Source organism: Trichosurus vulpecula, chromosome 6, assembly GCF_011100635.1.
Source record: "Trichosurus vulpecula isolate mTriVul1 chromosome 6, mTriVul1.pri, whole genome shotgun sequence".
In the NCBI taxonomy this organism is placed as follows: domain Eukaryota; kingdom Metazoa; phylum Chordata; class Mammalia; order Diprotodontia; family Phalangeridae; genus Trichosurus; species Trichosurus vulpecula.
The window spans coordinates 244,118,442-244,141,798 of record NC_050578.1 but is presented as its reverse complement, the minus strand read 5'-3'; the positions used below and the strand labels follow the sequence as shown (position 1 = coordinate 244,141,798).

The window sequence follows — 23,357 nt, the reverse complement described above, 5'->3', positions numbered from 1 at the left end:
TATGTCTAAAAGAATCACCTATATTTTTGGTACGTTTAGCTGAAATAACATTTTAAAGAACCTGAAATTTTCCTTAAAAAATTAAGAAACCAAAGGTCAGATGGTACATTTATTATATTTGTATATTTAGGTAAATGATGTTCAAGTTATATTTATTGGCTAGTCCAACAAATTTATAAGAACATATTACAGTATGAACCTCTAAGTTCATTTTGTGAACCTTGTCTCAAAGCTACCTTCTGGGAGTCCTAAAATGTAGTATACTTAACTAATAAAATTATTTCTTTCAGTGACCATTAATTAACAGCTCTTTTCCTGAAGGAAGCTATGTCCAAATTTTCTATGCCAGAATAATGGCACATATTGTGAAGGGGAAGTAAGTGATATCAAACATAATTTATGTTGATTTCAGAAGAATCAGTAAATCCAAAATCTCATATAGTCACCAAGCATTTTAAAGAGCTTACTGTGTATTAGACACTGTTAAACATAAAACAAAGTTAATTTTTGCAAGAGAAGGAAATGATACATTTGAAATGTTTAACCTTTCTTTAAATTTCAAATACATGAAACATAAGAAATAAAATAATATCTAATTCTTTTGAGATTTTTTTTAATATGCCTCAATTTAAAAACAGGAAGATCTTCAACATCAAAAAGAAACATTAACAAAGCAGCATAAAGAGGCTATGGCACTTTTTAAAAAGCAGGTAATTCAATAAAGATAGAAAGAAGTTCTACTTTTAAAACTTAATCTTTACCTCTTTAAGGTCTCATTCATTACTAGTCTGCATCTTCCCTAAAGACAGAAGAAGAGGAATGGTGAAGTTTTTGGTAGCTATAATGGATTGAAATTGACAGTAAGAATTAGGTAGTAGAAAGAATTATACAGTGGTATTGTGGAATCATCTTTTCAAAATACCTAGAAGTACTTCTGGGTCCTGAGCTTTAAGTAATTTGTTTGAACTTTTGCCTTTCACCGTAGGGGTTCTGGCAATCTCTCTTTCCCACATTGCCCCTGTGCATACACATAACATGGAAAACTAGCAGAATTTCTAGAGTGTTGAGAAGTTAGGGATGGTTAATGAGGTGATAGGGATGTTAAAGTTCAGAGGAGGAGATTACTACAAAGTAGGCTCTCAGTTGAGCAGTTAGTAATAAGAAATACCTGTCAAGGGGAACAGATACCTATTTAAGAAAACAGTTTAGAAGAACTGAATGACCATAGTCTTTAGTTATTTGGGATTCCAGAGTTCTGGCTTCTGTGACTACTCAAAACTTCCCTTCTTCTCCTAACTATTTCTATAATGTTTTTACACAGGTTTAGGTGGCACAGTAGATAGAATGCTGGGCTGGACTCAGGAAGCTTCATCTTCCTGAGTTTAAATCTGGCCTTAGACACTTACTAACTGTGACCCTGAGTGAGTCACTTTACCCTGTTTGCCTTAATTTCCTCATCTGTAAAATGAGTTGTAGAAGGAAATGGTAAACCACTCTAGTATCTTTGCCCAGAAAACCTTACATGGGGGCATGAAAACTTGGATATGACTGAAAAATGACTGAACACACAGGCTTAAGTGTGTCCTAGAAAAAAGAGGATGCCCCTTTCAGGCTTTTCCCAAAACTTATGTAGTCTCTTCCTCTTCTCTTTATCCCTCTTTCCACCTACAACAGACACTCCATACACACATCTATATATCCATAGCCTTTCCCCACATATATACATACATATGTATATGTATGTGTATATATATATGATATGTGTGTATAAAAGGGATATGGAGATATATGTAAAAGCATATATATATATACACACAGAGACACGTATGTACGTCACATGCACACCTGTAAATGCTGTATATACATCTATCTATATAGCTTAAATGTCTGATGGGAAAGAATTTTGGGAGTTGGCTAGGGATACTTGGAAAGACTTCTTATTAATCTCTCTGCAGTAATTGACCACCTAGACATTCATTTAGATTTTTACCAAATTTCTCTTTTAAACTGCCACTGCTTTTATGCCCTCAGGGTTAAACATATTAATTATACCCTTTGTGTGAATTCCTTTATCCCCATATCTTTCTTCCTTATTCCCAGCTGAGGTCAACCTAACCAAGAGAATCTGAGCTCTTTTTGGAGGTTGGGTTAATTTGGGAGGATGGTAGGCTTAGGGAGAACCTGGCTGGAATGCTATAGAGAGAGGCTTTGGGCTTCCAGAAAGCAACATAAAGACTCTGGGGGTGGAAAGCAGAAAAGATTCCTGCTAGGAAAGTAACAGAACCAGAGGATTTCATATGTGGAGGGCCCAGATAGGTTAAGGAGCCAGATCACACTGCTAGCCAGTGTCAGGTTTGGAACTTGAATCTGGTCCTCTGTCTCCCAGGCCACTGGTAGGAAAAGGGTACATTTTTTTTTTAAAAAAAAGCTTTATTCTTCAAGCCTTTCCCTCTTCATCTCCTTTTCATCTCTCTAGGATTTAATTTTCTGATTTATGAAATAATATAATTAGATAGAGTCTTTTAGTTAGAAAATTCTATGATTTTATGAATGTAATATGCATTATGATAGAAATGTACATTTATTTTATTGATTAGAACATAATATCTAATTGGTATGTTGCTATTTTGTATTTTTAAATTTTTCATTGTTTATCAAGTTGCAAACAAGGATGTGTGCTATGGAAGAAGAAAAGGTATTTATATTCATTATTATTAATAATTTACAATGTAATTGAGAGTTAACTATCAAATGATAGTAGAGACATCTGAAAATATTCTGTATTTACTATTGGATGCACTCTGTAATTACTTCCTCCATAAGATTTACCTTTTTAAATATGGTAGACTTACACAAACTAATTTTGATATTAGCCTCGTTAAGAATATACCAACTAGAATCATGAAGACATGGCCTAGAAGTGTGCTAGATAGGTGGAGGCTAAGATGTTCATAGTGAATAATTCACAAGCTATTAAACAGTTGTTGATTGTAGTAGAGAAAATCCATTTAAGACTTGTTAGGATTTAGAGATCTTGTGATTTTTAGCATGAAGAGCTTTAAAAAAAATTCTTGTTTTATTGTAACTGTAGGGCATTTATTATATACCTTACTATAAATGGGTGGTTTTGGGTCCCCTCCACAAAGTCCTACTCTGTTGTATTGCTGTGTTGAGTTCACCCTGGGTTCTCGAAGGCATTACCAGGTGATGACGAGCTCTGGGAAGGCTTTGAGTATAATCCCAGGAGCAGATTGAGTCTGCTTTCTGAGAACCAGCCTGAGTATACAGAGACTTATTACCAGTAGACTGGCTTACTTGGTAATAGATTCTTTAGCCACAGCAAACCACGAAGCAAAGAAAAATTTAAGAATGTTCTTCAGTGCTGTGTGGCACCCTCTGCTTCTGCAATAGTGGCGGCAGAAAAGGGGGCAGAGGGTGCAAAGAATCACAATTTTTATGTCATTTATAAACTTTAATTTAGTTATTGGCAATCCAGATTTGAGAATCTTGTGAGACAATGAGTTTAGGTAGAGAATATGAGAGGTGTGTGTAGCAGTGTATTGGTCCAGCCTTAGCTTCTTCTGCTGCTTTCTGCCACTCAGGAGAACAAGCAGCAGGCTATCATGAAATTGTAGTGTATGGCTTGGCCACCAGATGGTGCTTTGGCTGCCTCTGAATTGTCTCTTCCTCTCTCCAAACCCTTTTGGCTTTAGGGGAGCCCCTTTGACACTAAGCTGGTTTCTAGGTTCAGTAAAGGTCTATTGATATGGTCTGGACTATGCCCCAAAGTAACCAAAAAATGGAAAATCTCTCTCTTCTCAACTTGTTCAGCCCTCTACTTGGGCATTGGATTTGTCACTCCTTCCCTCCTTCTTCCTCTTTTCCCTAGTCACAGCTCCCCAAGTCATAGATTTGACAGTTTGCTCTTAATGGCCACGGGGTTTTATTAAAACCGTCAGGTGGCATAGAAAGCCAAGCAAGCAGTAAAACGGAAGGCTGTCAGGTAGCAAGTTGCAGGATCTTTCGAGCTTGAGTTGTTTCTCTTTTCTCCCAGCTCTGGGCTGGGGGGGCAGTGGCTTAAAAGGAAAAAATTAGATAAGTTTTGGAACTCAAAGTAGATTTCTTCCGTAAGTACTTAGTAAACAGAGGAAGAAGAAAACAAAAGGAAAAGATCTCATTAATGGATGTGTTCCTGGCAGCTGCTAGTCTTATTCACTCCAGTTTGAACCTCAACTGCCTTGAGGCTCCTCTTTTTACTGTTCCCCCACTAGAGTCCTGGACCCAGCTACTTGGATTCTGCTTGGGAGCCTAGGCTAATTTCAGTTCTCATTCCACTCTTGTCATCATACCTGTTTTAGCCACTGATAAGGAAAACTCAATATGGAATTTATATGTTGGTTTCTCTCTTCTTTTTACCCATATGGCCAAGAAAACCCCAACTGGAAATCTCTACAAGGGCAAAGGAGTATGGATACTTGATGACTCTGAAAAAATGTATGCACACCACATATTTTCTAGCTTAGTTGAGCCTCTAGAATCCTCGACCTCGGCTCCTTCTAGGAGTTCTTGGAAGGCCAAATTTCACTTGTCTGGCAACCAACAAAGGAAAAATTGCTACTGAAATTTTGATTAGAAATGAAATTAGAAGACCAAAGGATGTTGAAGATAAGTGGAAGGATAAAGCAGAATCTCCTTGGAGTAGCAGATAAAAAAGGTGCCTTTATTGTGTTTTCAAAGGCAACAAGAAACAATTTCATTGAACATTTTTTCTGTTAACAGTGTTCATGATAAATACTTACAAAATAATTTTCAAGCTGGATGCTTCATATATATCTCAGATTCAATATGTCTGAAACCCAACTCATTGTCTATTTTTCCAAATCCACCACTCTTCTGAACTTTCCTGTTTCTTTGAAAGGCACTATTTTCTTTCTGGTTACTCACTTCACAACCTCAGGATCATCCTGAGAGAGGGGGAAGGGAGGGGAGAGGGAGAGGGGGAGAAGGAAGGGGAGAGAGAGAGAATAAAGGGAGAAGAAAGGAAGATGACCTAGGAAAGAACTTTGTGAAATATCCACGGAAAGTTTACAAGAAGTGGATCATGAGCCAGCTAAGGAGACTGAGGAGTGATCAAACAGGAAGTCAAAGAATAGTGTCATGGAAATGCAAAGGAATGAGTAATCAGGAGGTGAGGGCAGTCACATAGGTTGAGAAGCTTTAGGACTAAGAAAAGACCATTAGATTTAGCAATTAAGAAATCATTGGTAACTTTGGGTTCTTTTTTTGTTTTTGGCAGGACAATTGGGGTTAAGTGACTTGCCCAAGGTCACAGGCTAGTACATGTATCAAATATCTGAGGCCAGATTTGAACTCAGGTCCTCCTGACTCCAGGGCCAGTGCTCTACTCACTGCACCACCTAGCTGCTCTGAAGAGAACATTTTCCATTGAGTGATTGTATCAAAAGCTAGATTGAAAGTGTTGAGAAGTGAGTGAGAAGAGAGGAAGTTAGTGTAGACAACCTTTTCTATGAGTATGAAAGAGAAAGGTGATATAGGATGATAGTTTGAGGAGATTGTAGAAGCTAGAGAAGGGCTTTTTTGGGGGGGAGCGTGATTTGAGTATGTTTGAAGACAGTAGGGAAGGAACAAGTTGATAGGGAGATGTTGAAAATTTGAGAAGAGGGGAATGATTGAGGAAGCAATCTGCTAGAGAAGACATGAAATGATAAAACTGTGCATATGTAGAAGGGTTGGCCTTTGCAAGAAGGGCTACTCCCTTCTCAGAGAGTGTAGAGGAATGATCACAAAACTATGTCCCTATTAACAAATTCCAAGATCTCATTGGCCTTCTTGGCTGTTGTCATGGTGCTTGCTCACATAGAGCTTGCAGTCTGCTAAAAATCCTAGTTTTTTTTCAGACAAACTGCTATTTAATCATGTTTCTTTCATCTCATATTTGCAAAATTGATTTTTTGAGTGCAAGTGTAAGACTAATTTATCCCTATTGAATTTTATATTGTTGAATTCAGCCTAATGTTCTGTCAAGTTCTTGTTCAATCCCAACTATCATGTAAGGTGTTAGTTATTGGTCTCAGCTGCCATTTGTGCCTCTATTCAAGTAATTGATAAAAAGCATTAAAGACTGAAGGGCCAAGCACAGATCATCAGGGTGCTCCACTGGAGACCTCTTGCCAAGTTGACCTTAAACCATTAATGAAGACCTTTGATTCCCACCATATAACCAGTTCTGAATCCATCTAATTGTATCATCAGCTGGTCTGCGTTTTTCTCTCTTCTTTACAAGAATGGTAGGAGACATTTTGTCAAATGCTTTGCTAAAATCTAAACTATGAACATTCTGTTCAAGGTTTGATTTCCTTCCTGCTAAGAGCTACTGCTATGCCAGGATGCAGCTCTTGGGAGTAGAAGGTATTTTTAAAAATGCATTTATTAGAATTAATGAAAGTCCTTTCTGTCTTGTATCAAACTTTTGTCTGTTTTCAGCCTCATATACCAATCCACTTATTAATTTACTTTGTGTTAGAGTTTTCTTATTTACCTTGCCTGTCTTTCCAATTATCATCTTTCCTCCTTCCCCTGCCTCCTGCCCCAAATTTTTCTTGATCTTGTCCTTTCTCCATCTCCTTCAGCCTTCTCTTCTAGAAGACAGAAGTAAAACCTAGACTGGTATATGGACCTGGAGATGTTTTACCTCCATATTTTTATCAATTTCCCCAAAAATCCTTTTCCCCAATTCAATCTCTGGGTTTTACTAGTCTAAGTCACCTACGCAGTTTCCTCTTATTCAGCTCAATTCTTGTCTTTCCTCTTGTTTTTTCACCCACAACTTTCTCCCACAAAAGCCAGTAAGATTATGACTTTATGCCATGGAACACTGCAGGCTCAGAAGAATTAAAAATAACTCTCAACTGGAGGACCACAGAGAGGTGCATCATGAGTTTGTCATATAGCTAGAATGAAAGGTAACCAATGGAAACTCCTGCATGCTCCACTGGTGTCCTCAGAGTATCAAGAGAAGGCAAGAAAGACCCCTCAGATGGTCCTCAGAGCATCCTCTGTGGTGAATTTATGGGAGGACACGATTGTATAGGATGGGCCAGCATAAATGTATTGCAGTTTGCTTTGTTGGAGGAAAATAGCCATATTGATGAGGTCACAGGTCCATTTGATTATTGGGCACTCATTTCTAGAACTACTTCCTATTATGCTTTTTTGTATAATCATCATACTAACTCTTAGGTAGGCATATTTCACTAATGAAATGATTTGTAGCTATACAAATGCTTTGGTTTCATAGCAAAAAACCCCCAAAACTTTAAAATATTTTAAAATTTAAAAAATTAGAACAAACAAATGTTTATTCTGTTAAATATAATATTTTAAAGTAGGCCTTTTATCTTAAAGTCTTAGAGTTTTATCTTTTTGTAATGACGTTTATACTTGAACATCAACTTTTGATTTAAAGGGGCAATATCAACTTGCTTCAGAAATAAAAGAAAAAGAAATAGAAGGACTGAAGGAAACATTAAAAGGATTACAGGTAGAGTAACTGTTAATTTCAGTCTTTTTTCCTTATGTTCCCTTATGGCTCACTTTCTTACTCCTTCCCTTTCAATGGCATTCGTGCTCTGGCAGGGAGGTGTGGAATGGGGTGGGCAGGAGGTGCTTGACCTTAAAGTTGTGCCAGCCCCTTCCCACACTGGGAAATTCACTTTTTCACTGACCTCAATCTCTGTCTCAAATGACTTTTTGGGGGGCAGAAGTGTCCTCAGATGTATGCCATTCATTCAAGCCTGTTAGACCACCCCTTCCCACCCCCATCCCCACACACTGTTATCCCGCTTTTGTTCCAAGCTGACCACTTTCATAGCACAATGTACTGCCATGCTGCCCTCTCTGGTAGGGCAGGCTTTCTACTTTCCTTAGTGCATGGGGATGCTATACAGAGTTGAGTTCTTTTGTAAGCCCTGCCAGAGTATGGTGGCAGGTGGGGGAGGGTATGCTGAATGAGCCCTTTAAAGATTAGTTTTCTCTGTTTTATTTTTCCCCAATTACATGTAAAAAGTTTTAACATTCTTTTCTTTCCAAATTTTGAATTCAAAATTCTGTCCCCTCCATACTGAGAAGGCAAGCAATTTGACATAGGTTATATATGTGTAGTTATGCAAAACACATTTCCATGTAAGTCATGTTATGAAAGAAAACATAGAACACAAAAAACCCTAAAAATAAAAGAATATAAAGAAAAAGTATATTTGATCTGCATTCAGGCTCCACCAGTTCTTTCTCTGGAGATGGAAAACACCTTTCATCGTAAGTCCTACAGAATTGTCTTGAGTCCTGCCATTTTAGGACTTAGAAAAGATGTGCTTTTCAGTGGTCATGGAAATAGGGTAAGGGTGAAGAATGTGGTTTGCTTAAACTATGACTTCATGAGTCTTTAAAAAATTACTTAGGGTGTGTTTTATATGCAATATGAATTGTAGCAATTTAATTACATTTAGTAGTTGAATTTTTCAATTAAAAGAGTGAGTTTAGAAAATAAAGTCTGGATAGCGGAGTACTAGCTCTCCTAACTACTAACTTTTTGGTCTAGTCACTTAAGATCTCTGAGCTTCAGTTTTCTTATATATATAACATGAACATGTTGGACAAAATTATCTCCAAGTGCCTTTATAGTTCTCTTCTTGCTGGACCCCCAAAATGTACTTTGACCATTTTGAACTATTGTAGCTGAATTATAATAAGTTGTGTATACCAGAAGCAAGAATGGGAAAAACCATAATTTATTGTAGATGGAAATGCTATTTTCTAATAGTTTGAAGATGTTTTCATACATACATATATATATATATATATATATATACAAATATACAGATATAAAGATATGTCTGTTATTGGAAAAATAATTATTATTGAAATTTTCAAAGGTTTACCCTAATTTTTATGAAATATTATTGTTTCATGCCTTAAGAAAATTAAATTCCTTGATTCTCATTAAATCTTTTTCTTAACTATTGAGTTTCCTCTCTTAACTATAGCACCAGTTGATAAAGGGAGCCTATTTGTTAGTATTGCTATTTACACTCTATTCTGTTAACATTCCTTTAAAAATAAATTGGTTTCTTTTGCTGTCATTCTCTTTATGTTTAATTATCTGGTTAATGTAGAGAGTATTTTAAAAGCTAAAGAAATTCCTTCACATGGCTGACCTTCTGTGCAAGAGCTGTAAGGATTTGTTTTGCCTTGTTCAACCCATGACATAGTACAGGTGATGTATAGTGTACCTCATGGTCTGCTGAACATGATCCATGGATACCATAGAGCAATAAAAGTTTGAATTTTTCCGAAGTAAGAAAAACTTAAAGAAAGAGTCTGTTAAGGATCTGATTTATATTGTTAGAGCAAAAGAAAGTACTAGACAAAACCCAAACCCCTTATATGTGCATCACTTAGATTCTTCTGCATTATGTTTTTTTTCTCCTCCTCTTTTCTCTCCTCTTGTCACAGGATCCTTCTAATCCCCTTTCCTTAACCTCACCCCCCATAAAAACCAAAAACCAACAACTCACAACGAAAACATTGAAGAAATTATTTATTGCTTAATGGATACATCCATTGAGCTCTCTCCATGAGCATCTAAACTATGTTTTTAAGTACTTGACAAATACTAGACTATAGGAGGCAGTGTTACATTGGGTGTGGTGGAATGTTGACAATTTCCATTCAAATAACATTATATGTAAGTCACTGTGTATGGAAGTCTTAGTGTCCCTGAGAAGTACAACTGCATTAGAGGGGTAACCAAATTGCCAGTGGTACTAGAGGATTTAGGTGAACTAGTCCTGGCTCTGTCAGTGACTTACTGTCACTGATACTTGGGCAAGTCACTCATATGAGTGAGCTGGAATTCATGAGAGCTACAGGTCCCTTCTAGTTCTAAAATTCTGTGTTCTAGAAGGCAGCTAGGGGGTGAAATGGACAGAGCACCATGCCTTAAACATTTATGAGCTGTAAGACTCCTTCGCTCTCTGCCTCAATTTCCTCACCTGTAAAATGGAGATAACAATAGGATCATGAGATAATATAAGTAAAGTGTTTTGAAAACCATAAAAGCGTTGTATAAATGAAAGCTTTTATTTTAATATTAGCAAATTTCAAGCTAACTGAATTGATAAATGGATAAATTGAGTCAATCAATCAACCGATAACCATTTATTAAACATCTTTAGTATAATTGAAGAAAAATATTGTTCTCTACATTTTCGTAAAAGCCTGCCAGAGGCAATTTATCATATTATTTTAATTTTAACATTTTTGATTAGAGAGATAAGTCCTAACAGTCACCATGCCTTTAGAATTAGAGTCATTTAATTAGTAAATCATCTCTGGAAGGCTTATGCCCCAAAATGCGATAATATAATTTTGTACTTCTGTGATGTAGTGTGTGCTGAGCACTATGCCAGGTACTGGGGTTAAGAAAATGAAAATGAAATTGCCTCTGTCCTCAATGAGGGGACATTCTTTTGGGAGAGACAACATGACCGTATATAAGTTAATGTTATGTGAAAAGCATTAGTAGCTGAGGGGATCAAGAAAGGATTCGAGCAGAAGGTGGCATTTACACTAAATTTTAAAGGAAACAATCGATTTTGTGAAGTGACAGTGAGGAGTGAGTATATTCCAGGCATAGGGCACAGCCAGTGTAGCAGAATGGAGCCTGGAGATAGAACATCACATTTAGGGAGCAACAAGGACATTCTGGCTGGACCAACAAGTGGAGGAATGAATAACAAGGCTGTAAGGGTGATTTGGAGACAGGTTGTAAGGGGCTTTGAAAGTCAAGTAAGTACAGTTGAATTTTCATTTGACCCTAAAGGAAATAGGGAACGTTTAAGGTTTATTGGGTAGGGGAGTCACTTGGTTAGACCTATTTTTTTGGAAAATCACCTTAGCCAAAGTGTGGAGGATAAACTAGAGCAAGGAGAGACTGAAGGCAAGGAGATTGCTCAGGATGCCATTTCAGTAGTATGGGAGAGAGGTAAATAGACCCTGAACAAGGGTGGTGTTTGTATGAGTGGAGAGAAGAGGGCAGACACAACAGAGGTTGTAGAATCAGAGTTGACCTTTTTTGGCTACCAATCGGATCTGTAGAGTGAAGGGAGAATGAGAGCTGAGGATAACTGAAATTTCAAACCTGGACGACTGGAAGGATATTGATGCTCTAGACAGCAGTAGGGAAGTTTGGAAGAGGGGTGGGTTTGGGGGGAAAGATAATAAGTTTTCCTTTGATCATGTTTAATTTGAGAGGCCTGCATCCAGTCTGAAATATCCAATAGCTATTTGGTGATCTGAAATAAGAGCTCAAGAGAAAAACTGGGGCTGATATAGAGATCTGGAAGTCATACACAGAGATAATTAAACCCATGGGACTTAATGAAGTCACCAGGTGTGAATGTAGGGAGGAAAGAATCTAAGGTAGCACTTTGAGATAGACCCACAGAAGAGGACATGATATGGATGATAAACCAGCAAAGGAGACAGAGGAAAAATGGTCAGAGGGGGGAGAATCAAGAAAGAGAAATGTCAAAAAAAAATCCGGAGAAGAGACACTATGTTACACTAGAAAGTGGCTGAGAAGGATGAGGACTGAGAAAAGACTGTCATATTTGGTAATTAAGAGATAATTGGTAACTTTGGTGAGCTAGGTGAGGTGGTGGATATAGTGCCAGGCCTGGAGTCAGGAAGACCTGAGTTCAAATCAAGTCTCAGGCACTTCCTAGCTGGTAACCCCAGGTGAATGAGTCACTTCATAGTATTTGCCTCAGTTTCCTCGACTGTAAAATGAGGATAATAACTACCTACTCCTCAGGGTTGTTGTGTAAAGCACTTAACACAGAGCTTGGCATATAGTATATGCTATATAAATGCTTATTCCCTTTCTCCCCAACCTCCTCAGCACTTGGATGAGAGCAGTTTCACTTAAGAACTGAGGTTGACAGCCGGAACAGAAAGAGTTGAGAAGTGAGACAAAAGACAAAGAGTATATCATATATTGCATAGTAGTGCCTCCTGTTGAAACCTAATGCCCTCTAATTAATCAAAAAGAGGAAAGGGAAACTAAGTTCCAGCCATGTCAATATGGAGTTTCTAGGGGATTTTCAAATATGAAAAAAAATCTGTTGTTTATAAAGAAATAAGTGAATGAAGACAGTTCTTGAAAAAGAAGAGATCCTGGAATTGAGAAAGCAGGCTTGGCTCTACAGCTTTCACTATGACACTGTCCAAATTATTTCCTTACTCAAGGTTTTTAAATGTTGAGAAATTTTTTCCCATGGAGATAACTTCCTAAATATGTAGCAAAAATTGATGGGAAAATAGCCTTCACCTTACAGAAATATCTTTTATTAGGCAAGGTTAAATGTAACATCCTGCACTTTAAACTTGGGTTTAAGACGTATAAAATGAAAGAGGCCTGGTTGGATGACAGCTCCTGTAAAAAAAGATGTGAAGGTTTTAGTGGATTTGCAGCTTATTTCGAGTCCATAGTGTGACATGGAAGCCAAAAACGCTGATGATAACTTAGAATGCCTCCCGAAGAAAAGGGATGTTAATACTGTTTATTGTACAACACTTACCAGACCCCTTCTGAAGGATCCTGTTTAGTTCCAGGTGCCACAGGCATCAACCAACCAGGGTGCAATCAAAGAATGGTGACTAGTATGATGAGAGCATAGGAGACCATAGGATCCAAAGAGCAGTGGGAGGAACTGGAAGTATGTGGCCTGGAGAAAGTACTTATTGGAAACTGGCTATTGGTCTTCAGGCGTTTGAAGTGCTGATGTAAGACTTATACACAAGGCAGAATGAAGAGCGATGTATGGAAAGTTTCATAGGGGAAGATATAGATTTGATCTAAGGAGAAAGCTTCTAAGAATTAGAGCAATAACACAGTGTAAGTTATCTGAGAAAGTAGTGGTTTTCTCGAATTGGAAGGTCCCAAGTGCTCTCTGACATGTTGCAGACTGGATTTCTGTTCAGTTGCAGGTTACAGAGGGCATCTGAGGTCCTTTCCAACTCTGAGATCCTGCAGTTCTGTGATCACATCTTTTACACAAAATGAGCAGTACCTGTAAAAGAGAAACAAAAGAAAATCAGTATCTGAGATTGAATTTTACAAATAATGCAAAAATTGGCACTTGCTGAGTTTTTTTCTTATGATGGGGAGTTGCTTATCATAGAATTGCAAAAACTATGTAGTTGAAAGAAACATTCTTACACCTAATCCTCTAAAAATCTATGATTTCATAGCAGTGGGAAATTTTAGTCCATCTCTAACTTAGTAGAAAAATCTTAGAGAGTTGCCTGATGTTCAGAAATTAAGGGCTCACAGGCACACAGCTGGTAAGTAACTGCCAGAAAGAGGATAGGGACTTCCTGACTTCAAGGACAGCATTCAGTCCACTTAAGCCATACTGCCTTTCCAAATGTCAATATGGCTGCAGAAATATTTCTATGTATATTATGAAATAAATATTCTTATTGAAAACCAAACTTGAATGTAGTGCCCAAGTGTGCCTATAATCAGATAGAAAGATATGGATAAAAATAATGTTTGGCCTTAGCTTTCATTTAATGTATTTTAGAGTTTTATTTCTTCTTTGTTGCTTTTTAGTGTGGTGTAGGATTTGGCATTAATTATTGTCAGGTGGGAAGAGGGCATCAAGTTAAACTTAAAATTTAGAAGGTGCTCTGGAAAGGTTGTGCTGGTTTGGGAGGTAGTTTCTGATGAAACTTGATTGTGAACTGTTAGGCAAAATGTACATCGAAGAGAATATGGTGGTGTTCAAAGAATAAGAATGAGAATTCATTTGACGGATTTACCCTGGATTCCCATCTTGCAGTTGTGAATTAGGTAGCCTTTCCAGTTTGAGCTGCCCTTTCATCCTTTTCTCTTGTCTCTCAAACACCTCTGCCCCTATAATTTATTATTTTTTTCTGTTCCATTTAAACACTCTCTGACCACACATTCCCCATTCTCACAAATTGAAATAGATTATCAGCTAGCTAGGTTGTAGTTGTATGCGGAGAAATGTGCCTCTCCAGAAGTGCAAAGAAATATCTGTCACATTTTTATTTGAAGATGCACTAACCAAAAAATAAATGTCACATGGAAAATGAATGCCACAGTTTACAAAATGCAGTTTTAACATCAGGAGGAATTTATAAAAAGTAACTAATGTAAAATGTTTTTCTTATTTTTCAAGGTTTCAAAATATTCTTTACAGAAGAAAGTAAATGAAATGGTAAGGAAGTTACAGCATTGTTCATTATTTCTAATGTGGTAATAAGGGACAACTTAATATTCCTTTCTATTAATGTAAAATTGAGATAGATAAGATTGAGATCAATAAAGTAGTTGATACTTATAAATTTGTATCATTTTAAGGTTGAACTCATTTAAAATATTATTCTCAAAATTGTTTTCTAAATTTAAGATTGCTTAATATTTACCTTGTTAAAAATAGATTTTTTGAATAGCTACCAAATTATTGATAGAAGTGGTGACATTTAAAAAAACTACTTCATTTAATGAAGTTATTATTGAGTATATATGCAAACCTAGATTTTAAAAAAAGTTACAGCCCTTGATTTTTAAAAAGAAACTTCATTTTGAAATAGTGCTTTAGTTAGATAATATTTTAGCTTTACAGTACCTCAATGTGAAGCTGCATCTGAAAATCAAAATTAGGAAAAGATTCATTATTTATCAAGGGAGGGCTTACTGTGTGCCCAGCATTATACTGTGTATTTAAAAATTAATATTTTAGCATGAAAAAATAAGATTTTTGTGGAGTATTAATTACTTATGGTAGTGTGCCTTCTGAAAACTATATTTTTTCCCTCTAGTACAGTACTCCTTTCCCATTTCCATCTGCACAGGACTTCTTTGCAGAAGTTAATCTTATCCTAGTCTGATTAGAGAATGGGAGGATAGCAAAATTTTTTATGGAATTAAATTGAGGTTTGTTATTAGGAAAGGGCTGGAAACATGAGAGGATGATTTCTTGTGACATCAAATACAAAGCTGTACAAAGTAACTGTTGTGCCTCTTGGAAACCTATTTTTGCTGTATTAGGAAATAAAAGAGAGCTGTATAAAGATTGCTAAGCTTGATTGAATAAAAGCTGTGAAAATTCTGCTGCTGTTCAACTGGAAAGAATAAAGATAATATTGTCAGACTATTATAAACTGTGATTTTAATTAAGAAGCCGAAAAACTAGAGTCCGGTTTAGCTTTAAGTACCATGACATTTGTACTGAAAGTCATCTTCAACGCTACAGTGGTTTTACACAAAATATGGTGAAATTGAATAATATGTCCTTTGACCTGGGAGATAAAGCTACAAGTTAAAGATCAAAGGCAACATAAAATGTGTTTTGTCTTATTTCACTTTTAAATTTTATTAAACAAATATGTATAATTTAAAGGGTGTTGCAATATTTAAGAAAATCTCCATAGTTTTATGTCACTTCTAGGTTGCCTTTTGTTATGAATTACAAACTCATAGAAGGAAGTTATTGGAATAATAGTTATGGCATAATTGCATCATAGTTTTTATCTAAATAGCAAAGAAAAATATTATTTGCTAAAAGCAAATGTTAAATGTATGCCTTATATTTATTTTATAGCATCTGAGAACATTTAAATTTCTTACATAATTGTTTAAAAACTTGGAAATCAGTTTTAAAATTATTCTCATCTTCTATAACCTAAATGTTTTTTATCTTTTTTTTGAGTGATTCTGTGATTTCATATGCTTGTGGATCTCTCTCTACCAATACATATTAGCACCTGTTCTACAATTTATGGTTTCAGGGAGTTGCCTGGGGCACTAAGAGGTTAAGTGACTTGCCCAGGGTCACACAGTCTATCTGTGTTAGAGTCAGGACTTGAACTCTCTTTTATCTGTTTGTAATGGCAATCCCAAAATGTTCTGTGGAATTCACTCCTATTGTTTGATGCTATGGCAAACCTAGATGACCAAGACATTAACTGGAAATAAGATGCTTACCCATGACCAGTAAATCAAATTTTCAGGGCACTAGTATATAAAATATATAATTTGGTGCTCTGAAAGAAGTAATTTTGAAAATAATCCCCTGCAGCTTTTCTCCCTGCTTTTATCTCCCATGGGTAAGCATTTAACTTCTAGTGAATTTCTAAGTCTTCCAGAGGTACCATTCAGCCAAGTTGTGACTAACCAAATAACTTAAAAGAGAATATTGAAACTGCCATAGACAATAAACAACTATTAACCCAAACTACTCCCCCGATAAGAATAATTCCTTTTCCTCATGAAAAAAATAATTACAATCATTATTTAAAAAAAACCAATGGTAACAAACTCTAGGGTGACAAAAGAACCACTATTTATAATCTAAATATTGACTTATTAAGGTCACCATAGGGAAAAATCTTAAATTTTGATCAGCGATTGCTTTGGGGACTATAGTGTCTCATTAGGTTCTTAATATAGTTTAATAAGGGGAATGAAAACTTATTAAATCACAATTACAGGACCTGAAACCATGTCTTTCCAGGACATTCTAAGGACCTGGGAATATTCAATCAATATAAGATAATACTTGGATACAATGGGCATATTTGAAGGGCTGGCATTTAGAAGATGGATTAGACTTGTTTTGTGTGGCCCCAGAAGGCAAATTTTGGAGTACTGCCAGCCTTGGAGACGGAAAGATCTGGGTTCGAGTTCTATCTCTGACACATACAAGCTATTTTACCATGTTACACTTAAGTTCTCTGCCTCCCCAGGCACCTCTCTAAGACTGTCCTTTATAGCTGTTGTCATAGAATGGAAGACCTCCCTCCTTATTTTCTGTGATTACATGTCAGTTTATCTCTAAAGAAAATGAATGCTGTCTGGATTGAGAGGAAACAATAATTTTTCTTAAAATTAACTTGATTAAATTTTAATATTGAAGCATTCAATAAAATGATCAGTGAAATAGCCATTCCCTTTTATACAGTGTTTGTTGAACTAAAAAGAGAGACTAATAGCTTTGTTGGGTTTTATAAATAATACTACCAACATGTTTATATAATGTTATGCCTTTATGTAACTTTAGGTTGTCATTACAGTTTAGAGTTTGCTTGATAATTATGACTCCAAAGATTAAAGTCTCTTAAAAGAATGGACAAAAAAATTGATTTTTTAAAAACCATGACAGTGAGGTTAACCAAAGAAATTTGTATAGCAGCTTGCAAAAGAGAAAATAAAAGTTTAAGTTTTATTTCTGAATTTTTATCCCGGCATCCAAAATTCGGTGATGATGGAATTAAGGGAAATTTCTTTGACTTCTGAATATCCTTGAATCAGGTGAGAAGGTGTACAGGTTATATTTTATTTTAACCAGCAGATATACTCCTGAATATTTGCAAATCTGATTGTTACAAATATTTTTGTAAAGTCTTACTCTGATAAGTCGGTCTTGTTGAGTTCACCCTAGGTTCTCAAAGGCAATGTTAGGGGACCCCTCTGTCACAGATTTCTTTATGTTCTTCCTGACAACCAAATTGATATAACAACTTGCATTTATGTAAAGTCTTCATGTTTACAATGTGCTTTTCTCACAATAACTGTGTGAAGGTACTAAGTTATACTTAATACAGATATTATTACCTCCATTTTCAGATGCTCACAAAGGTTAAGTCACTCAATCACTATCAAGTGTTGGAGCCAGGATTTGAATCCAGGTTTCCTGCACCCAAATTTAGCAGCTTCCTGTTATACCATGGTGGCTCTCAATTCAGTAAATATTTGCTGTGTGCTGTATTTATGATGTGCTGTGGGGAATGCAACATGAACAAGACACGGTCTGTCTGCTCTCAACTTACAGGCTAGTAGGGAGATGTAAGACAAATAAGCAAGCAAGCTAAGTATAAATACAAAGTATAATATGGCAAGTGTTATAAAAGGGGTACAAAGTACTATAGGGGTTTAGAGGTAGGAGAAGTTGTGTAGCTGACAGGATCACAGAAGGCTTCCTTTGGACTGAGCCCAGAAGAATGGTAGGATTTTGACAAAGGGAGGGTATTAATTGTGTTAAGAAGACCTTGAACAAAGGCAGTGAAAGTTAAAGTGGAGGACATGTTTAGGAAATGATGACAAGTCCAATTTGCATGAAACATATGGGAATAATGAGAAATAAGGAAAGGAAATGTAAGCTGGGGTCGGAGCATGTGGGACCCTGAATGCCAGGCTAAAGAGAATGGACTTTTACTTTGTAGGCAGTGGGTAACCACTTTAAATAGGGGGATAACATAATCAAAATCGTTTTAAGAAGGTGCATCTGATAGTGACATATAGAGATGGTTTAGACTCAAGTGAGGAGATCGTGGAGGCAGGGAGAACAGAGGATTACAGGAGTCTAGGTGAGACTTGATGAAACACAATGAGACATGAGGTGGAGCAGTAGACGGATGATGTTGTTTTGTACCAGCTACTCTACTTGGTTGTAACTCCTCAACGTCATGCTTCCTCATTGGGTACCTTCTGGCAGCATCCCTTGGTTGTCTTCCCCCACTGGATTATATAGTCCCTGAGGACTGCAGCTGTCTTTCTTTTTCTTATTTGCATCTCCAGGACTTAGCATAGTGCCTGGCACATAGAGGTACTTGATAAATGTTTACTGTTTTACAGTATTTATTGAAATTGTTCAGGGATTTGATTGTTTTATAACATGAGCCTAATTTTTTATACTAGAAAGGAGAATTGAAGACATTTAGGTGATTAACCAGAAAATTGCTTTATTTCTGTTCCTCATTTGCTAATTGATCTTGAATAAAAAATTGGATACCAGAGAGATATAGCCCCTAATATGCATTTCTTATGAGAATAAGAAAATTACTACAAAAACCAAACTTATGTAGATTTAATATATCATAAAACCTAAACATTTCCACACCTAATTTTGAGAAATCAATAATATGTGTACTCTGGAATTATTTGTTACAGTTGTTATGAAGTAATGCATCTGCCTAATGTTATATACTGAAACTAGGTATTATATAATATTTAGAGTTTAACATTATTGTACAAAATAGGAACAAAAGCTTCAGTTACACCTTCTGGCTAAAGAAGATCATCATAAGCAACTGAATGAGATAGAGAAATATTATGCTACAATCACATGTCAATTTGGAATGGTAAAAGGAAGCCATGAAAAATTAGAACAGAATGGTAGGTATTACACTTCAGACATTTTATACATTTATTCAATGAAAAATATTTAAACTGCTTTAAATGAGATGATTTAAAATGGGTTTTACTGTAGTTTTCAGTAAAAAAAAAAAAAGAAAAGGCAATTTGAATACTTCTCAAATTCTCTCCAGTAAATAATTATGTTATCTTTGGTTTAATTTTTATTTTATCTGGGCAGGTGGTTGCACAATAATAATGATATAGCATATTTAAAATATAACATTTTTCTAAATATTTTTATCTATTTGTAGTACATGAAGCAATCCAGTTAAATAAGAGACTGTCAGCAACAAATAAAAAACTGGAATCTGAAGTATGTAGTTTAAAACAGGTATGAGCCATAGAGTTTGCTAGTATTCTATGAGATTATGTTCTAAGATTGAAAGACAGCGTGGGATGGTGGAGAGAGAGCCAGAAGGCCTGGGTTTAAGTCCCACCCTCTGACATTGAGCAAGTAATTTAATCTCTCATTTCCTCAGGCAACTTAATTAGACTATCAGCTTCAGAACAATCTGCACTGGTAGAGAGTTTCCTCTCTTGGACTTGTCTGTGCCAATGAAATCACAGGTCTGATCTCAAAAGTTGCTTTAAGATTCTTAATCTTGTAGGATAATGGCTGAAAGTTGTTACGTATTTGGTAGTAGGGCTGCAAAAAAAGTGTTGGCATGGTAATATGAACTTTAAGTTGTCTGATTTTTTTTTCTAATTGAGCCACAATTCACTCATTCTTATTCTTTGTGACCAATGGCATGAACTTTGAAGATGGCTTAAAGAGCCCACAGAACCTTTGACATTTGTCTAGTTATTAGCATCTCTAACAAACTGAAACAAATTAGACATCCACAGATAAAATGGCAACTATTGCCCAATTTCACTATCATTCTTATAGCACTGATTATGTTATGTTGTGGTGGAATCATCAATGCAATCCTAGTGGAATAAAACCCTGGGGTTGAGAGTCAGGAGTCCTGGATTTTGTTTTGACCCTGTCAATACTGGGAGTTTGACCATAAGGAAGTCTCAGTCCCTCAACACTATCATCTGTTAAATGGGCATATTATTTTCTTTCCTACCTATCTATATATAGGGTCATTGTGAATATGAAATAATAATGTTAGTGTTTTCACTTCTAGTGAAAAGAGAGCTAGACTAGCAGTCAGGGAACTCTAGGCTTGGCTCTGCCACTAAACAATTTTGTCACTTTCGGCCATTCCACATGCTTTGGCCTCAGTTTCTTCTGTTTAAAGATGAGAGACTAGATCAGGGGACCTTCAGGAGTCTATGAATTTGGATGAGAAAATAATTACATCTTTATTTTCTCTAACCTCTAAGAGGTATTTAACATTCCCTTCAATTATGAATAAAAAATAACAATCTGAGAAGGGCATCAGATTTCCACAGGGGTCCATGACTTGAGAAAGGTTAAGAATCCTGGAACTAAATTATCTCTTAGGCCTTCTTTATGCTAATATTCTATGATTCCGGGTAAAGGTGCTTTGAAAATTAAAATAAAACTCCATTCAAATGTACAGTATCCTTCTCTTTGTAAACCAGACAGCTCCAGGGTACAGTTGGATAGAGTGCCTGACTTGCAGTTAGTGTGAATTGAGTTCAAACCCTGTCTCAGATACTGGTTAGCTATATGGCCTTGGACGAATCACTTTAGCTTCTTTCAGCCTTAGCTCCTTCAAATGAAAAATGGGAGTAATAATGGCCCCTACCTCACCCGATTGTTGTGAGGATGAAAATAGACGTTTGTAAACCTTAAACCTTTGTAACCTTAAAGCTATGTAATGATAGTTCTTATTAACATTAAAATACAGTCTTGCCAAACAGAGTGTGGGGGTCCTTGAGTCCAGCTAGTACTCAAATAAGAATCTCTGGTATCACATTCAGAAAATCAAGAAGTGAATCAAGAAGTACTTATTAAGCGCTCAATGTATGCTAGGCCCTATACTAAGTACTGAGGATGCACGGGAAAAAGCAAAAACCGGCTCAACCCTTAAAGTGCTTACATTCTAGTGGGGGAAACAACATATGTGTACAAAGAAACCTACAATGTCTATAGAGAGGAAGAAAGATAGCTGGAGAGATGAAGACACAGCAGTTAGGGGCTGAACTGAACCTTGAAGGAAGCAAGGGAAAAATGGTTGGCTAGCTTTTGTATTAAAACCTCAGTCAGTAAACATTTATCAAGCACCTTTTGTACACCAGGCACTGTGTTAAGCAGCGAGGATGCAAAAAGGTGCAAAAGGCAGCCGGGTCCTGAAGGAGCTTACAGTCTAACATGGGAGACAGCAAGTAAATGAGTATTTACACATGGGGAAAATAGGAAACAATGAACAGAGGGAAGACATTAGAATTAAGAGGGACTGGGAAAGGCTTCCTTTAGAAGGTGGGATTTTAGCTGGGACCTAAAGGAAGCCTAGGAAACCAGTAGATGGAGATGAGGAGAGGGAGCACTCCAGCCATGAGGGAAATCCAGAGAAACTGTCCAGAGCTGAAAGATAAGATTGTCTTGCTTGTGGAACCACCAGGAGACCAGTATCTCTAGATTGAAGTGTAAAAGTTGGGGAATGAGTTGTAAGAAGAATGGAAAGGTAGGAGGGTGCTAAATTATGAAGGACTTTGAATTCCAAATAGAACCTCCAATAACAGGGAACATATCACTTCCCCAGGTAATCCATTGCACATTTGAACACCTCTATCAAGCACAATTCACCGTTTTGCCACTTCTGTTCATTGTTCTTCCTTCTGCCTTCTGGGGCCAAGGAGAATAGTTTAATCCCTTTTCATATGACAGGGCTTTAGGTACTTGAATACAACTATAGTGTGTCCCCTAAACTTTATGTCTGTGTTCAGCAAAATCTATCCCATTGTCCTTTTCCACTTCTTTAATGTATAGTTGACTGAGAGTCTGGAAGATCAGGGTTCTTCCTAGAATTCAGAATTGGAAGGTCATCTAGTCTAATTCACACCTGAAAAAGAATCCCATTAGGTAGAGCCTTTGCTGGAACCTACCACCTCCCTTCATAGAATTGATCAGCTTTGGCCTCTTCAGCTTTAGTGGCTGGAGCATAGGCTTTTGTTACTGTGATATTGAATGGTTTGCCTTGAATCCAAGCAGATATCATTTGGTCATTTTTGAGATTATACCTCTTTACAGTATTGGACTTTCCTTTCATCACCAGATGCATCTGTACCTGAGTTTCCTTTTGGCTTTCACCCAGTCACTTCAGTAGTACTGGAGCTACTTGTAGTTATCCTCTGCTCTTCTGCAGTAGCGTGTTGGACATCTTCTGACCTGAGGACCTCATCCTCCAATGTCATCTCTTTTATCATTTTAGTACTGTCCATGGGGTTTTCTTGGCAAAGATACTGGAGTTATTTGCCATGAATAACAGGCAGGTTTGGCCTTGGAGTACAGAATGAAGCAGGGCAGAGAATAATAGAGTTTTTCCAAGATAACTCACAGGTCATAACAAATACTTTTTTTCAACAGCCCAAAAGGTGACTGTACACATGGAAATCACCAGATGTTCGATATAGAAATTAGACTGGTCATTTACTTTGCAGCCAAAGATGGAGAAGCTCTATGCAGTCAGGTAAAACAAGTCCTGGAGATGACTGTGGTTCAGATCAAAAGCTAATTTTTGCAAAATTCAGACTTAAATTGACAAAAGTAGGGAAAACCATCAGATAATAAAGATACAACCTAAATAACATCTATTATGAATATGAAGTGGAGGTAATAAATAGATTTAAGTGATTAGAACTGGTAGATAGAGTACCTGAAGAACTATGGACAGAGATTTGCAATATTGTATAGGAGGCAGCAACAAAAATACTCTAAAGAAAAAGAAGAGCAAAAAGGCGAAATGGCTGATGAGGCTTTGCAAATAGCTGAGGAAAGAAGGAAAGAGAAAGGGAAAGGAGAAAAGGAAAGATATGCCCAACTGAATGCAGAATTCCAGAAAATAGCAAGGAGAGATAAGGTTTTCTTAAGCGAACAATGCAAAGAAATAGAAGAAAACAATAGAGTGGAAAAGAG

General features: G+C 36.6%; 1 protein-coding gene across 1 annotated transcript in view; it reads left to right on the top strand.

The window, feature by feature from the left end:
• CCDC73 (coiled-coil domain containing 73) overlaps positions 1 to 23,357 on the top strand; it is a 126,736-nt gene that overhangs the window by 43,333 nt on the left and 60,046 nt on the right. Inside the window, exons 3-8 of the mRNA XM_036763670.1 lie at positions 639 to 710; positions 2,660 to 2,695; positions 7,487 to 7,561; positions 14,289 to 14,327; positions 19,150 to 19,285; positions 19,558 to 19,637. Coding sequence (XP_036619565.1) covers positions 639 to 710; positions 2,660 to 2,695; positions 7,487 to 7,561; positions 14,289 to 14,327; positions 19,150 to 19,285; positions 19,558 to 19,637 — 438 coding nt within the window. The remainder of the gene's footprint in view (positions 1 to 638; positions 711 to 2,659; positions 2,696 to 7,486; positions 7,562 to 14,288; positions 14,328 to 19,149; positions 19,286 to 19,557; positions 19,638 to 23,357) is intronic.